The sequence below is a fragment of the Danio rerio genome, chromosome 11, assembly GCF_052040795.2.
Source record: "Danio rerio strain M-AB ecotype USA chromosome 11, GRCz13ab, whole genome shotgun sequence".
NCBI classification, from domain to species: domain Eukaryota; kingdom Metazoa; phylum Chordata; class Actinopteri; order Cypriniformes; family Danionidae; genus Danio; species Danio rerio.
In genome coordinates, this window is record NC_141031.1 from 40,884,656 (window position 1) to 40,903,926 (window position 19,271).

Genomic DNA, 19,271 nt, shown 5'->3' on the forward strand with positions numbered 1-19,271 from the left:
TAAGGTCAAAATTATTAACCCCTTTAAGCTATATTTTTTGATAGTCTACAGAACAAACCATCATCAGACAATAACTTGCCTAATTACCCTAACCTGCCTAGTTAACCTAATTAACCTATTTAAGCCTTAAAATGTGACTTTAAGCTGTATAGAAGTGTCTTGAAAAATATCTAGTCAAATATTATTAACTGTCATCATGGCAAAGATAAAATTAATCAGCTATTAGAAATTAGTTAGTAAAACTATTATGTTTAGAAATGTGTTGAAAAAATCTGCTCTCAGTTAAACAGAAATCTGGGGAAAAATAAACAGGGGGGGCAAACAATTCAGGGGGGCTAAAAATTCTGATTTCAACTGTGTGTATGTGTGTGTATCACATAAACATAAGAAATATATATAATACACACATTTATATAATGTAAAAACTAATTTATATCTTGGATGCAATTAATCGCAACTAATCTTTGCCCAGCGCTACTAAAAGTGTATATTAAATAAAACCTGAAAAATAAATAAAATCTATTTCAAACTTTCTGATAAGTGAGGTTTTAAATAAGCTTTCATTTTTAGATATGAAAATCTAAATCATTTCAACTGATTTACAAAATAAGCCATGTATGGATTTGGAGCTGGCATGTAAACATCAGATCTAATCCGCTTGTTTATTTCACAGTAAGAATTGCCAAATAATCAGATTTTTGTGGCTGGCCTGAACAAAGCCTTTGTGAACTGGACGCTTGCCCTGTACATTAGACAAACAGGATTGATATTTTTAGAAGGTCTCCAACCTGAATTAGCGCGAGGTTTCCCATGATCATTTTCCACATATCCTTGGCTGTGTCCATTTGTCCAATATTAGCCTGGTGAGAGAGCACAGGAAGTCCATTTAAAAATACTCCCATTATAGTTTCAACACTGCACACTTGAGCTGAAGCTTTTAGATGATGTTTTAGTTTTGCAATCGGATTCAGTGTCCCGGAGCTAAATTCCACGCAAAAACAAACAGACATGAAAAAACATAATTTTCAATTAAAATGTAATAACTTTCTTTGGCTTTGAAACTACTTTATGGCTGATGTAACTAAAGCCACACAGATGATGAAAAATTATTAAAGAAATGCCTCGAACAATCCTTCTTGTGGATCTGTATGGACATTTTTGTCTTTCTTTTTACATTTTGTGATATTATTAGATGTCAATACAAACAATGTTTGTTTTGTTTGCTAAAATGTTGTATTTGTATTAAAATGTTATTAATTCACCCTCATTTCCTTTAATAAATCTGTACTACAATCTATATCTACATGCAGTACAAAAAATGTTACACTCTTGACCTAAAGGACAAATATGTCCCCATTAGGGTTGTCACGGTACTGACATTCAGCATCAATCGATACAGAAATTTTGAAAATGTCCGTTTCCTACTAACATTTAAGAGCGTTCTTAAACATCGCTGATTTGCTATTGTGTTCACATGCTCAACAGAAATGACTGGTTGGCTGTGAAGGTCATTAGTTTATCAAACTCACCGCTGTTTACGGAGTGTACCACAGAAACAGGGAAACTGGAGCGTTTCAAAGTCAGGTCGATCAGCTGGTTTGTCTATAAGCTGACATGAGACCGATCAGCCGATGAATCAGGGCTTAAAATGCTCCTTTTAAAATGCTTTTTAAATTTTTTTGTATCAATTGGTACTGAATTCCAGTATGACAACCCTAGTCCCCATAAAAATCAATTAAAACCACAATATTTTTCCCCAGCGTCATTTAAGATTGGAACATCCTTTTGGAAAAGTCACATTCCTTTTTAACAGGCTGCCATTTTGTTGGCAAGAATTAAAATCTGCAAAGATTTATAAAAATGTAATAATTTGGAAACTTTTTGGTTTATTTTGGAAACAATAAACTCTTTGACTTAAAGAAATCAAGAATTAATTTTTTTTGTTAGTAAAAACAACAGTATTGCACAAACAAACTATAATTTAAAATCAATAAAAGTAAATCAGTGACATTTAACACTTTTATAATGTTTTTTTTTGACAAAAAAACTAAAATAAATATTGTAAATAATGTTCTATGTACCAAAAAAGTCACCTATATCTTAAAGAGTCTGAGCAAATGTTCATCTTCAATGTCCTTAACTGCTGCCATCCACTTTTTGAAAATGACATGTTAAACTTAAATAATTGCCAATCTTTAATGGTTTGGTGCAGAGATTTAAGCTTAGCCATTTAAATAAGAGACTCATCAGATTGTAGCTCTAGTAAAAAATCATTTAAAAAGCTAAATTAAATAAAAGTTATGTGCCTTTAAGTTTGTGAAATCAACAAAACAATACAATGCATAAACTATTTTATGTAATATTTTAAATATTCTATATTATTATGAAATAAATTTACAAAACCTGTTTTAGCTCAAATTGGACAGAAAATCAAAGCTGAATATATGAAGAAACGTGATATCCCAAAACATGAGCTTTCAGTGAAATTTAGTTTAGCCGCAGTACCAAACGTCACCACAAGTTGACATTCAGTTTAAATTGGTGACCATATAAGGGCTCATCCTATTTCTGTGTATGTTTTGAACCATAATATTTCATACTTTTGACAATATGTATAAAATAGACATCACATTCTAGAGTAGAATGGTCAGTTTGGTGGTATTTGACTTGAACTTAGCCTAGAAAATCATCTAAAAATATGTTTACATGTGGATTGCTGTAGCAAAGTAATGTTTTTTAATGAGTATTCTTGTTGTAGATTATTAAATAACTGTTGTTTAGTATTATCTATCAGAAATCACCAGATATGGAAACAAGATATTCTAAGCTAATAAATGATATGTAGTTTGTCCTGATTGCTTTATGTTTAGATTACAATATTACGGTTTAAATATGTAATCGTAAATGGTCCCATGGTTTAAAAAGTGGTGACAGTAAATGGATTTTGATCTCTTACTCTTCCTAGATTACCAAAATCTCAAAACAGTGGTACAGTATGTATTAAGAAGACTTAGTCCTTTTCAATGATATATAGTTTGTCATGATTAGATGAGGAATTAGTTGCAATAATGTGAAGTAAACTTAATAGTGACAGTTACTGAATTAAAGAAAATTCATGAAAAATACTGTTAGAACTTCGGTTTCCACATTTCACTTGTTTATTTTTTGGCTTGGTTTTCATCTGTAAGGCAAGAAATTCACATATTAAAAGAAATAAAGTATATTAAAATATAAATGGTTTACATTCGTTGTGCAAACGCTGCAGGACTGGTTGCGTGCTAAAGTAAAATACTTCAAGTCAAGGGTGCAGAACAAAATCCTGCCTAATAACATCATAGTTAAACATTTCATGATCAAATCAAATCCCAACAGACAAAAACAAAGCCTCATCCAACTTGATATCCTTTTGGAAAATCCCTTTTATGTCACGTTTAATAGTCACAAAACAAAAACAAATAGTGCTGATATGATCCTCCTCAGACTGAGATCTTTCCATGCAAACGAAACAATGAAACACACACGGCAGGAAACATACATTTCGCTGGTGCTTTGCTCCAGCTTCCAGCAGAACAAACGGTGGTCAGTTCACAAGACAAAAGAGGGTTTGATGAGCTGGACAGATGCATCTAATCCTCCTCTTTCTACTTATCTCATCTTCTCTCACAACAGACACTAATGTCAAGTGCTCTCGGCCATACACAATCTCTCTGTGTACTACCTGCTTATAACTATGTCAAGACTCATTCACACTACCATGTAACTTTTTTAATGTTTTAAAATAAGCTTAGTGGATGTACATTTTGGAGATGCACATAAAAATGGTTGATGAAAATGGCAAGATGCGCATAAATTTTGAAAATAACTGAGTCGGATAAACTTTTTATTCGATAAGATGTGCATGAACTACAATGCAAACACTTCTACCGAACAAATTCCAGTTCGCACATTAAAAAAAAGTCATGTGATTTTGCTGTAATAATCATGTGGTGATAAAAATGTGTGTGAACGGACAAACCAGCAAGCTGGGCACTTTGTAAAACATCTAAAATGTTGATTTGGTCATTCTAAAACACCTTATCCATTTCAGTATTAGTGGTATTATATTATTTATTATTATTATTATTATTATATAATTATATTATATGTGTGTCAGGCTAATTCATTTCAAATGGAAAATGTACTTTTTTCCTTCTTCTGTGCAACACCATAAAGTCTGAAAAGCTAAACCTTAGCAGACAATGTCTTAAATGCAAATCAAGTACAGCAGCTCAACACACAAATGTAGAGGAACCAGAGCTCCCTCCTAAACGAGACAGGAAGTAGAATAGCCAGAGTACGTGCGCAGAATGCATTTGAGCGAGCAGCGGCCTCTGTTAGACATTCAGTGCACCTCACTGTAGCATTCATTGTGTTTCAAAAGAGCTGGAGCACTTCTGAGCTTCCTGTGAACTCGCCACTTCACCGCTTTAAAAAACTCGGTTAAACGCTGCATGACAAAATAAACCAGATTTCAAACATACTGGGAAGAAGAGCTGCTCGAAAGTACAAAAGTCACTGTGCACAATGTGAGGATGATGATGTTGGTGGGTAGCTTTGACATTTTGTTGCTACCTCTGAGGTGCATACAATTTTTTTAAATGAATTTCTAGGCATTGCTATGCTGAAGAGAGCTTGGTACTCAAGTCCATCGTTTTTATTATTAGAATTGGTATTTGGTCTGTTTATATTTTAAAATGTACAAATATTCTTCAAACGATTGAATTATACTACCGGCCACTTTATTAGGTACACCTTACGAGTGCCAAGTTGGAGCTCTTTTGCCTTCAGATCGGCCTTAATCCTTTGTGGCATAGATTCAACAAGGTACTGGAGATATTCCTCAGAGATTTTGCTCCATATTGACATGATAGCATCATGTAGTTGCTGCAGATTTGTCGGCTGCACATCCATGATGCGAATCTCCCATTCCACCACATCCCAAAGGTGCTCTATTGGATTGAGTACTGGTGACTGTGGAGGCCATTTGAGTACAGTGAACTCATCGTTATGTTCAAGGAACCAGTCTGAGATGATTCACGCTTTATGACATGGCGCGTTATTCTGCTGGAAGCAGCCATCAGAAGATGGTACACTGTGGTCATAAAGGGATGGACATGGTCAGCAACAATACTCAGGAAGGCTGTGGCGTTGACACGATGCTCAGTTGATACTAATGAGCCCAAAGTATGCCAAGAAAATCTCGCCCACACCATTACACCACCACCACCAGCCTGAACCGTTGATACAAGGCAGGATGGATTCATGCTTTCATGTTGATGACGCCAAATTCTGACCCGACCATCTGAATGTCGCATCAGAAATCGAGACTCATCAGACCAGGCAACTTTTTTCAATCTTCTATTGTCCAATGTTGGTGAGCCTGTGCAAATTGTAGTCTCAGTTTTCTGTTCTTATCTGACAGGGAGTGGCACTTGCTGTGGTCTTAGACTGCTGTAGCCGATCTGCCTCAATGTTGGACGTGTTGTGCATTCAGAGATGCTCTTCTGCATACCTAGTTTGTGACAAGTTGTTATTTGAGTTACTGTTGTCTTTCTATCAGCTTGAACCAGACTGGCCATTCTCCTCTGACCTCTGGTATAAACAAGGCATTTGCGTCCACAGAACTGCCGCTCACTGGATATTTTCTCTTTTTGCACCCTTCTCTGCAAACCCTAGAGATGGTTGTGCGTCTCAGTAGATCAGCGGTTTCTATAATACTCAGACCAGCCCGTCTGGCACCAACCATTCTGATGGTCAGTTTGAACTGCAGCAGATCGCCTTGACCATGTCTACATGCCTAAATGCATTGAGTTGCTGCCATGTGATTGGCTGATAAGACATTTGTGTTAACGAGCAGTTGGATAGGTGTACCTAATAAAGTGGCCGGTTAATGTACATGTACATTTAAATAACACATTTTACAAAAATTATAAATATGTAATGACAAACCTTAAGTTCATGGTTTGTCCAAGTTACTAACCCAAAAATTATGAGAAACCACAATAAAATAGACACAAAATGTCTCAATATCTGTGAAAAAAATACATTTAAAAAGGATATATTTTCATTAATTTAAAAATTTTTTTAAGTACAAATTACTTTTTCTTTTGGTAGTGGTAACTATTTTTTAAACAAAATCAAATTTTCTTTCATAAAACTTATATAAAGTTAATATTCAGTATCAATTCAATTAATAGTAATAATTGATTGAAAAAAAATCTAAATAATACAAAATATGCTTCGAATTTTAAGGATGTTTAAAACATGTTTCTATGCAGTTGCTATGTCGTGCTAAATGGTTGTTAGGTGGTCAATGAAAAGACTCACTCTAGTCAATCCTTTCATTTAAGGCAACACTGCAACTTCTTTATTATGAAGTTGTGATCTGAATGTTTAAATGTTTGTTAAACAAGATAAAAATACATGTACTGTACATTCAAATAAAATATTTCTCAAAAAATAAGTTTGTGTTTATTTCAAGTAACTAACCCCAAAACGATGAGGATAGCATTAAAAATCACTTAAAGTCCTTGTGAAATTAAAACAAACAATGTTGATATTGCTAACAAATATAGGTATACTTTAGGTCAGGGGTGTCCAAACTCAGTCCTGGAGGGCCGGTGTCCTGCAGATTTTAGCTCCAACCTGCCTCAACACACCTGCAAGGATGTTTCTAGGAAGTCTAGTAAGAGCTTGATTAGCTAGCCCAGGTGTGTTTGTGGTTGGAACTATACTTTGCAGGACACCCCTGCTTTAGGTCAACAATTATCAACCTGTGCAAGTTCATTCATTAATTTTCCTTCAGCTTAGTCCCTTTATTTTTCAGGGGTCACCACAGTGGAATGAACCGCCAACTTATCCAGCATATGATTCATGCAGTGGATGCCCTTCCATCACATGGAAACACCCATACACCTTCATTCACACACATACACTATGGCCAATTTTAGCTTACCCAGTTCACCTGTACCGCATGTCTTTGGACTTGTGGGGGAAACCGAAGGAAACCCACAGGGACACGGGGAGAACATGCAAACTCCACACAGAAATGCCAACTGACCCAGCCGAGGCTCGGGGCCTTCTTGCTGTGAGGTGACAGCACTACCTACTGCGCAACGGCATTTAAACACCAAAACTAAAATCTTAAAGTTTATCCTAAACTGTACAGGAAGCCAACGAAGAGAAGCCAGTATTGGTGTAATGTGCTCCCGTTTGCATGTCCCCGTCAGCAAACAAGCAGCAGCATTCTGCACCATCTGCAGACGAGTAATGGAAGTATGGCTATTACCCACATAGAGGGCATTATAAGAGTCAAGATTAAAATATGTATAACCTTTTCAATGTCCCTAAAAGACAAAAAAGGCTTTAATTTGGATAATGAAACTAGCTTTAACTACTGAATGAATCTGTTAATCCAGTTTGAAGTCACTATCCATAATAACACCCAGGTTTTTTACATTGGGTTTCACAAAATAGTTTAAAACACCAAGAGCCAAACAATCCCCTGGATCAAAATACCATCACTTCTGTCTTTCTTTCATTGCACATAAAAAATGTAGTGCCAACCAAGATTTGACGTCCTTTTTATTTTAATGTCTAAAATGTTGGTCTGTTCGCACAAGTCAGTTAGACCAATATGATAAATCAGTGGCCATTAAAGATTAGGCAAATGTGTTTCTCAAGTCAAGTTCACTTATTTAAAAGGATTTTTAGATATTTTTCTCACAGCAAAATTACAATCAAACTGTTTTGGGGTAAATAAATGATGTTAATATTTGGTTAATATCAAATAAACAATTAAATAAACAACAAATAATTGGTTTAAAAGCAAATAAATGTAAAATCCTCAAACAATGCATATTTAGTTTCTATCTTCTTTAAGGAGGTTTAGATTTTTGGTAAAAATGGAAAACAAAACTCTCAAGTTCAACCATTTCTTTTTATGCTTTCTGGCTTTGATTTATGTTAATTATTTTGTAATTTAAAATTTTTGTAAAAAAAAAAAAAGATTAAAAAAAGCCTATTATTTTGGTTCTTAAATAAAATGATCTTGTTTAAAGGAGATTTAGATTTTCATTTCAACTGGAAAACAAAACAGTAGTCCTTAAAAGACAAAAAAGACTTTAATTTGGATAATGAAACTAGCTTTAATACCGAATGAATCTGTTAATCTAGTTTGAAGTCACTATCCATAATAACACCCAGGTTTTTTACATTGGGTTTCACAAAATAGTTTAAAACACCAAGAGCCAAACAATCCCCTGGAGCAAAATACCATCACTTCTGTCTTTCTTTCATTGCACATAAAAAAATGTAGTGCCAACCAAGATTTGACGTCCTTTTTATTTTAATGTCTAAAATGTTGGTCTGTTCGCATAAGTCAGTTAGACCAATATGATAAATCAGTGGCCATTAAAGTATAGGCAAATGTGTTTCTCAAGTCAAGTTCACTTATTTAAAAAAATGTTTAGATATTTTTCTCACAGCAAAATTACAATCAAACTGTTTTGGGGTAAATAAATGATGTTAATATTTGGTTAATATCAAATAAATGTAAAATCCTCAAACAATGCATATTTAGTTTCTATCTTCTTTAAGGAGGTTTAGATTTTTGGTAAAAATGGAAAACAAAACTCTCAAGTTCTACCATTTCTTTTTATGCTTTATGGCCTTGATTTATTTTGTGTTAATTATTTTGTAATTTAAAATTTTTGTAAAAAAAAAAAGATGAAAAAAAAAGCATAATATTTTGGTTCTTAAATAAAATGATCTTGTTTAAAGGAGATTTAGATTTTCATTTCAACTGGAAAACAAAACAGTAGTCCTTTAAAGACAAAAAAAGATTTTAATTTGGATAATGAAACTAGCTTTAATACCGAATGAATCTGTTAATCCAGTTTGAAGTCACTATCCATAATAACACCCAGGTTTTTCACATTGGGTTTCACAAAATAGTTTAACACACCAAGATCCAAACAATCCCCTGGATCAAAATACCATCACTTCTGTCTTTCTTTCATTACACATAAAAAATTAGTGCCAAGCAAGATTTGATGTCCTTAAGACAGTCCAACAATGGCGTTATGGACCCAGCATCTTTCTGTTTTAATGGCAAATAAAGCTGTGCATCATCTGCATTAAAATGAAACGAAATCCCATACTTTCTACAAAAAGACCCCAACAGAAGCAGATATAAGGAAATGGTGTCAGTTTGACACTTCAGCCACATTATTCTTAACCACACCCCTCTTACTGTTAGTTTGCTATGAGGGAATGATGCACAAAAAGAAAGCCCCGCCCCCTAGTTAATATTCCACTTCAGCAGGAAGCACATCAACATACTGAAATAAACGCCGCAGCAACTTCTGTTCACATGGACATTAAAGTCTCAATACTGGTTGTTTACAAAAATGATTGTACACAAGGAGGAAAACATCAACTCTTTCTCTTTTTTTTCCCCTCCGGTAATCTGATTTCTATTCTGGCTCAAACTCCAATAACTGCACAATTAGTAACTCCACTACATTACAAATATCCTGTGCAACAGGAAGAAGGAACAAATCAGGCGGTGGAGGCCATGAGTGGGGCAGTCCCAGCTTGTGTTTAAGTCAACTAAATGTACTTATGCATGTGTGAGTTTGAGTCTGTATGTGTGTGTGAGAGGCTTAAGAAAGGAGCAGTGGAGTGTGTGCCAGCTGCTGCTCTCAGAAGTGACCCGCTGAGGCGATTCTTCCGCACTGCGTCCTGCTCTCTGCACCGGTCACACACACACACACACACACACACACACACACACACACACACACACAGACACAGACACACACACACACACACACACACACAGACACAGACACAGACACAGACACACACACACACACAGACACAGACACACACACACACACACACACACACACACACACACACACACACACACACACACACACACACACACACACACACACACACACACACACACACAGAGCACTATGAGGATAAAACAGAGCTGCATTGGCTGCTTCCACTGATGATGTCAGGTTTATAAATAGAAAACGTCCATTGTTTACTCGTCTTTATGACTAACACAAAATAATGTGCTGGTCATTATTTTCCCGCGAATTACGGAACAAAATGAGACCTGAGAAAAAATGTTGGTCTGTCCGCATAAGTCAGTTAGACCAATATGATAAATCAGTGGCCATTAAAGTTTAGGCAAAAGTTAAAAATTAAATAAAATGATCTTGTTTAAAGGAGATTTAGATTTTAATTTTAACTGGAAAACAAACAGTATTTTCTGAAGTTCAACAATTTTTGAACGTTTTATTGCCTAGATTTATGTTAAATAACGTTTTTAGTATTTAAAATGTATTTTAGTATAAAAAGCTTATTATTTTGGTTCTTAAATAAAATGATCTTGTTTAAATGAGGTTTAGATTTTTGTTTTAACTAGAAAACAAAACTGTATTTTCTGAATTTCACCCTTTTTTATGTTTTATTGCCTAGATTTGTTTATGTAAATTTTTTTTAATTTACAATGTTTTAGTATAAAACTGTTTTAAAAAAGCGAATTATTTTGGTTCCCAAATAAAATTATCTTGTTTAAAGGAGGTTTACATTTTAGTTTTAACTGGTAAATAAAACTGTACTTTCTGAAGTTCAACTATTTTAAAAATGTTTTATTGCCTAGATTTATGTTAAATATTTATTTTATTTTTTTTGTATTAAAAATGTATTTTAGTACAAAAAGCTCATTACTTTAGTCCTCAAATAAAATGATCTTACTTAAAGTAGAATAAACAAAAAACAAAACAAAAAAAAACTAATAAATATTGCGATATGAATACAGTAGAAGCAGATAATTTGAATATCATGGTTTTCTAGGGAGTCTTCAGCCACAGAAACAGAATAATAGATTGAACAAAAAAAATGTTTCTTTCTTTGCTTTGTCTCATTTCAAGTACAAATATCTAAAAATGTATAAGTTTTGTTTTCCACTTTAGAAGAAATGAGTCCAAATTAAGAGTTTTATTATAAGTCAATTTTAAGTAAAATTATCTGCTAGTCAGGTAAGTAAAACAATTTTAATAATCGTATTATTATATTACATTATTATACAATCTGCATAATAATAATAATAATAATAATAATAATAATAATAATAACAACAACAACAACAACAACAACAACAACAACAACAACAATAATAATAATAATAATAATAATAATAAAAACAATACTACTACTACTAATAATAATAATAATAATAATAATGATAATAATAATAACAACAAATAAAAAAATTATTTAAAAATATATTTTCTGAAGTTCAACCATTTTTTGTAATGTCTTATTGGCTAGATTTATTTTATGTTAAATGATTTTTTTTATATATTTTTAGTATGAAAGTATATATATTTATAAAAAGCTAATTACGTTTTAAGCTATCAGGAACTACTAGTGTTATGGTAACTAATAACCTTAGCTTTTTTGGATTTGATTGAAATGCAATAATGTGCACCTTTCGTAAAGCTGCTGTTAAACAATAATAAATGTGAAAAGCACTATACAAATAAACTTGAACTTGAATTGAACATTATGCTTCACAGAGAGAAAAAAAAAATCGGAATAATCCAGTTTTCATTTTTGGGTGAACTGCTCTTTCAGAGGCTGCCGCTTGCAGATAAGTGAGGGTCCGAGCTGTGATGATAAGCTCTACGCAAGACATTTGACGCAAAACACGCCAGCGGTCACGCACACAACACTCCTACAAGGCGATAAAACCACAAGAAATGGGAGGAACTGGTCAGAGCCAGAGACTGCTTTTGGTCTGCTTTTCAGTCTACACAAGCTCAGATAAAATGACATGTGGCAGAAAGCCAGAATAGGTGCTTTGTTCTGAAGAAACAAGATACAAGTTTGTGCGACCGTTAACATTTTGACAAACAAGTTGTGGAGCGAGCGTGGGGCTTACGGGATGAAATATTTAATAGGATCAAGAGCTAACACCCTCTGACTTAATATTACTGGAACACTGCGCTGTATAACAGGAGCTTAGTCACCTTCCAGGCATTGTGGAGTGACACAATAAATAAACACCGCCGACGTTTCACAATTAATTACATCATATTTTAAAACAATATAGGAATCGCACTATTAAACCCACAGTAAATTAATTTTAGTAACATTCAAGACGTAAAAGAAGTCTCTGATGTCCCTGGAGTGTGAAGTTTCAGCTCAAAATACCTCACAAATAATGTTTTGTTACTCTTTAAAACTGCCTATTTTAGCCTTTGGTGACTGTCGCTTTAAATTCAACTGAGATTGTGTTCCCAACCCACTTTTCAAAATGATCTTCAGCAAGTGCTGTGTAAAAACTCTAATGGCAGACGGCTGATTCTCACTCAGGGTGGTTTATGCTAATGAGGGAGAGATTGTCATTAATGGGTGGGGTTTTTCGTCTCTGATGACAAGTACAAAGAGCGAATGTCAATTAAAGTGTTAATCAAGTGTTAATATCAAAAAATAGACATAATAACTTTTTAGCTAATTTTTGCTGGTTATATTTACACATTGTTGCCTCGAAACTGTTTAAAATTCTTACAAAAGTGATTTTTGCATGATTGGTCACCTTTAATGTGCATTTTAGGATATAGCACTGATGAAAATCACTGAAATGGAATTGAAACCAAGATTTGTATAAATAAATAAAAAATACTAATAATTCACTAATAAATTTCACACTAATAAATTTTTTAAAATATTTTAAAATACTAATAAATTCACTAATGAATTGCATAAATAAAACTAAGGGCAGCCATCTGCTGTTAGTGTTTTTCCACCATATCTACTGAAAATAAATGTTAGGCATTATAGAGCCAATTTTCAGACCAGCGCAAGAGTAATTTTCACGTTTTGTACCAAGTTATTTAAATAGCAAATCTATTTACGCCCCTTTTTTCTGTTTATTCATGACAATTAGCATTTGTATAATGTTGTTACTAATATTATTTTTTACTTTAGGCATATTTATTTTTGTTTTAATAAAAACAAGTTTAGATTTTTCCCCCTGTCGGATTTTAGAAAGGTATGCATCACCATATGGAGCATAAGAATAGAATGTGTGTTTGGATTTAACTTTGTTTTTTAACCACACTTTGTCATTATTGTTCATTTATTAATTTGCTGGAAATTAGAACTGAATTTAGAAATCGTTTGAAACAAATCCTTGCACTTAACAAATGAAATTAAATATGTAGGCTGATGGATGTCTTCAGTAGAGCGAGTTTCCTCCATTTCCTTACTCTACAAAAGTAAAGGAGTAAAGAGGAAAAGTAAAGAGAAAGTGAAGAGGTCGAATGGAGGAGGCTAGTTCTTTATCCTCGCGCTGCAGATGGTCTGTTTACTTGTTTTATTGGTAGTGAAGCGTTCAGTTTTTCCACTTAAAGTCCAGCATGTAAATAGCAAATGCACCATGGTGCAACGCAACCGACTCTTAAAGGGAATGGGCGATGAGACTCTGAATGGTTTAATGGTTGTTGTGCTCAAAACAGACTGCATTTTTCGGTCCTTAAAACCGCAAAAGTAGTAGTGCTAGTAGTGATTGTAGAAGTAGTTGTGGTTGTTGAAGTAATAGTTGTAGTAGATATAGTAATAGTAGACATCACTGGTGTAGTAGTATCAGAATTAGTAGATGCTGTAGTAGCAGTGGTTGTCGTTGGTGTAGTAGTATCAGAAGTAGCAGATGTTGTCGATGTAGATGTTGTAGTAGTGGTAAATGTTGTTGTAGTATCAGTTTTAGTAGATGTAGTAGTAGTCATTGTAGTAGTATCAGTTGTAGTAGACATAGTAGTAGTAGTGGTAGTAGACATTGTAGTAGTCGTGGGTGTGGCTGTAGTAGCAGCAGTAGTGGTTGTAACATTAGTAATTTTCTGTAGTATAAGTAGTTGGCTTAGTACTTGTAATTAATTATTATTACTGTTTTCCTTTTCATTATTATTATCATTACATTACTATCTTTGTTGTCACTCCTTACCACAGATTTTTTTTCTCTATTTATTTTATTTATATATATATATATATATATATATATATATATATATATATATATATATATATATATATATACATACATACATACATACACACATTTTTTTCACCATATGCATGTACTCAGACTATCCACCTAGTTACCTTTAAATGTGCGCACACACACGCACACATTGTGTTTTCATGTTTTTGTTGTTGTTTTGTTCTTTTGCATGCGATCCCATTTTGTGTACTACTTGCATAAATTAATTTTTTTTAAAAACAGCTAAAGTGGATTCGTATACGCCCTTAATGCTTTTGCATCTTGCGCTTTACACTTTGTGCTTAGATTGTAAAATCTAAAATAGAACCCTTTATCCCATTTGAATTTTAAGCGACAGTCACCAAAATGGCACATTTAGGATCAAAGCCTAAAAGTGTCAGTTTCAAAGAGCTATAAAACATTATTTGTGGAGTATTTTAGGCTAAAACTTCACATACACACTCTAGGGACATCAGAGACTTATTTTACATCTTGTAAAAGGGGGTATAATGGGCCCCCTTTGAAGCAGTTTGATACTGGATGTCCCACTGTGTAAACAAAACATACATTGACACAAGGATTGAAGATTTCTTGAGTAAATTTACTAGCTTTTCAAACGGTTCAAATGTGTAACCCCTCCAAAAATAAAAAAAATTAAAAAAATAACACGGAGTAACAATTCACATTGATGTTTAACAGGACGAGTCACATTCAAAGGCATGAAATGAATAAAAAAGTAAAAATCTGGTCATGTGGGTCTAATACTATTAAAGGAATTTGATGTAAGAGCATTAGAAACCAACAGTGCACTTAATCTGCTGATAATTAGCAGAAACATCATAAAGCGGCTGAGCACTTGCTGTAGATTTACAGCACACAGACGGCCTCAAAACCATGGGGGGGCCGCACTGTCTGTTCACCCTTTCACTAAATTCCACCAAAACTGAAATCAGCTCTCCCTAAATGTGGGATTTTGCACCTAATTGAAAGCGTTCAGCAAGTCCAAATGTTTAATAAGGATTTAAAGGACTGATTCACCCAAAAAACGAACATCATTTTCACATCATGTACTTGCTTCCACGTCCTTCCACATCAGATTATTTTCCTAACGTAGGCTCGAAATGACAAGGAGGTGAATAAATACTGGGGCGGCCTAATTATGGTTACTTTAAATCATTGCTCTCAAATGTAATTAAATGAAAACAATGTCGTCTGAGAGCGTGCAAACACTGCTCCCAGATTTAACCAGTTAACGTGGGCTGCTTAAGGACGTGTTATGATTATACGTGTAATCTTGCGGCAGGAGCTCAGAGAACCGCAGCCCAAAAGAATGTCTGGATTTGCCACAAATCTGGCACAACTGTGTCTAGACGAGACGCATTGAGTGTTGGAGTACGAAGTGTAACTGTGAGAGGTGTAAGTTTGAGTGCTTAAAAGGATTATTTATGACATTTATGCACTGTAAAACCTGATAAGATAACTCAAATTGTTTGAGGAAACCAGTTTATAAAACATTTAGAGTATGAATAACTTAAATAATTTAAGTTCAGTTATCAAATCGGTATGATTTCAGTTAATAGAATGAACCCAGCATGCACAGGATGTCAATATGATGTCAGATGTACCCAAACATCATGGGGACGTTGTATTTTATTTGGAAATGAAGATCGGGTTGACATCAGAACCCAACGTCAGGCCGACATCAATGTCCAACCTAAACTCAACCAAATATCAACATCTAATGATGTTACAGCTTAACGTTGTGTGGATGTTACCGCAATGATGTCTATAGGATGTTGGATTTTGGTTGCCATACCTCACCAATAATTGTCAGCATTTGACGCCAAGATGACATTGGTTTAAGATGCTGTCTTGATTTTGGATTTTGGTCACTTTCCAACACAATGTAAAATCAACGTCACTTGACGACATTGTTGGAAGTCAAAATAACGTTGTCTTTAGAAACTAGCTGGACACTGAATTTTGGTCGTAACGTAACGTAACGTAACGTAACGTCTTATGACATTAGCCCCTTTCACACAGTGATACCGGTAAATATCTGGAAAATTTCCGGAACGACTTTACCGGTATATTCAAAAAAGAGCTGTTCACACAGGCGAGGACGTTACGGAAATTTTCTGGAAAAGAGCGTTCACACATCCATACCAAAATACCGGTAAATTCTTACATCATTCACCACAAATGAGCTTTAAACGGGTGCGCTTGTATTTGTAAACATTTGACTAAATTACAAACTCTGTGGATGATCAATATTGTGAACAACTTTCGCATGTCGAGATGTTCATAATATGTGCGTGTGCAGGCGCTCACAGGCTGTTTCACAGGCACACGCAAAGCTTGAAGGTAAACAAACAACGGCTTATCATAAGCATCTTATCGATGATTATTTACACAGTTGGCATTAAGAAGAACATATAAACATGATCTGACTAACTTCTAGCAGCTAAATGTGCCTGGAAAAATATTCAAAGGCTTTTATTCTCACAAACCGCGTGGACGTAAATGCGTCTGACTGTTGTGATTAGCTAAAGCAGACGTCTCACGTCAGCACGTTCTAGACGTGCACGCACTTATTACGGCAATCTTCCTTCTGCATTCACACAGCGCAGCATTCCGGCAAATTGTCGGTAATGTTACAACTTCTCTTTCCGGAAAATAGCCAGAACGAATTTACCGGTATTTTCAAAAAGGACCTGTTCACACATACAACCTTTCCGGAAAAATGCTGGCAATTTTCCGGAAAGGTTGTATGTGTGAAAGGGGCTATTGTGTGCCTGCTGGAAAGTGCAAACAACTATAGAGCTACTCAAATTCGTTTTGAGTTCTGCTTGATATCATCAGGTTGAAAGTCAAAGCAACTTTCCAAAAACCTATAAATAAACTAATATATTTCATCGTGTCAATTTTACTGTCAACTTTAAGAGTGTTATTTGACCATAGTGTCCTAATGATGTCCCAATATGATTTTAGAGAATAAAGCAGTATGCCTACAGTTTCAATATACTTCAGCTAAAGACAATGAAACTTTGTGTAAATATTTTATAGTGGATATTTGACTTGTGGTGTTGGCGTTTACAGACATACAGTTAAACGAATTGTATGTCTGCACAAACAAGAAATCAAAAACGTGATCCTGACATATTCAAGAAAATTAATTAAATGGCCATTGATTAAATCAAATATGTTTTGATGTTTTAAAAAAAACTTATCTGATGCCCTTATAGGCTTTATTTGTATTTAACATTAACAAAATACGATAAAAAGATATTTGATTATATAGCATATATTTTCAAATGTCAATTATCCTCGTGACTCAAAGCAGAATTTGTATGCATCATTACTCCAGTCTTGAATGTTACATAATCCCCTAGAAATCACTGCAATGAGGCCATTATCATTATTATGAAAGCTTTAAACATTTGTGCTGCAATATTTTGTACATTTTTTGCGGCAAAAGTTCAAAAGATCAACATTTACTTGAAACGAAAATCTTTTGCGACATTATAAATGTCTTTCCTGTGATTTTGTATCAGTTTAATCTGTCCTTGCTGAATAAAACAATCGATTTCTTCCCAAAATAGGTCATAACTACACTCTTTCAAAGTATTGTAAGTATAAAACAATAACAAGTGGAGTTTGCATATAAATATACACATGTTAGTTGGGTATGTTCTAACAAAGCAACAAATAAACTCTCAAAAATCGTGAGTTCGTTACTATAATTTTTTTTAATAAAGGCTGTTAAATTTACTGATCCCTAAAAATAATACCACAATATTCCTCATCCATCTTTTATAAATGCTTGCTGTCCTCTATATAACTACATTTAACTTAATGGTTTATCATAAAAAATGCATGACATCCTGTTTTACCAAAAATAAATAAATCTTTCAAATGAGAACAGTAGTGCAGATTTGACACTAGCGATTATATTTCCAGTTACTAAACTCTAGCACACCTCTGAAAGTTGCATAAAAGCATGTGCAAACATAACTCATTATCGAGACAAAGAAAAAAAACAATGTGATTGAAATTGAATGGTATTATAACATGCGGCCGAGTTTTAATTGAATATCAAGTTAAAGTCGTCCCATTCCATCAACATTTACTTTATGCGGACCAAATAATCACACAAGCTGTACTTCTGCCTATTAGAAAGCCAATGTGTGCAATATTATCCTTACCGCGGTAGACAGTCTGGATGCAAGGGTCATCTCCAAGTTCCCTTTCAGGCCCAGGAGAGCAGGCACAAGGATAAAGACTTCAGTCACCTCCGTGAACACTGTCCAGTGCTGTTGAGAAAGAGAAACACTTTTTAGTGTCTAAACATCACGGCCAAATTGCACTTAGAGATCTTCTGCAAGCCTAAAGACAGATTTTTATATGAGATCTGTTTGATATCATTAAATTTGATCATGAGCTGCAATTCAATAGGCTTAATTAAAGGAAAATTGATCCGTATACTCTACTCTGAAGTCACATATACTAGAATGCTGTGTTTAAATACTTTTAAATGCTAAAATCAGGTTTCAAGTCAAATTTAAGACTTTTTAGGACCATTATGAATGAAATTTCATAATGAAATAATTAAACTATATTGGTTAACAGGGTTGATAATTTTCATTTTTGTTAAATTTTTTTTTTTTTGATTGATTGTTGGTTGTACCGATTGAGTAATGTTACATGGACAAGGGAAAATAAAGACCTGTTTAAAATTATTTAAGATCTACATAATCATATTTCAGTAAATTTAAGACTTTTTAAGATCACGCAGACTCTTCTGTCTAAAGCGACTTAAAATTAAGGAGGCATTCAGCGAATCAACCAAAGGCAATACACACAAGAAGTGCTGATTATACAAAGAATCTGTTAATGCTCAGAGAATTAAATTCTAGAGTAAGAAAGAAGGGGTTTTAGAGAGAAAAGTGTTTCTACAGGTGGTTTGTCAAGCCCACTCTCCTGTGTGAGGCACACTTCATAAATGCACAATGTTTTTTTTTTTTTTTTTTAGAGATATTGGGTGATTGATGCAAATGTGCAAAAACTGGTGCAAGTGTCAGTTAAAGTGACAGAAAGATGAAAGTGTGTGTTTTCTACAGGTGGTTTGTCAAGCCCACTCACCTGTGTGTTTCACTCTTCATAAATG

General features: G+C 34.1%; 1 protein-coding gene across 8 annotated transcripts in view; it reads right to left on the reverse strand.

The window, feature by feature from the left end:
- The window catches only part of slc41a1 (solute carrier family 41 member 1), a 78,496-nt gene that overhangs the window by 20,015 nt on the left and 39,210 nt on the right, over positions 1-19,271 (reverse strand). For all 8 annotated transcript variants that reach the window (NM_001423793.1, NM_001423792.1, XM_087271843.1 and 5 more), the window contains 2 exon segments: positions 789-860; positions 18,310-18,417. In NM_001423793.1, the coding sequence (NP_001410722.1) occupies positions 789-860; positions 18,310-18,417 (180 nt within the window).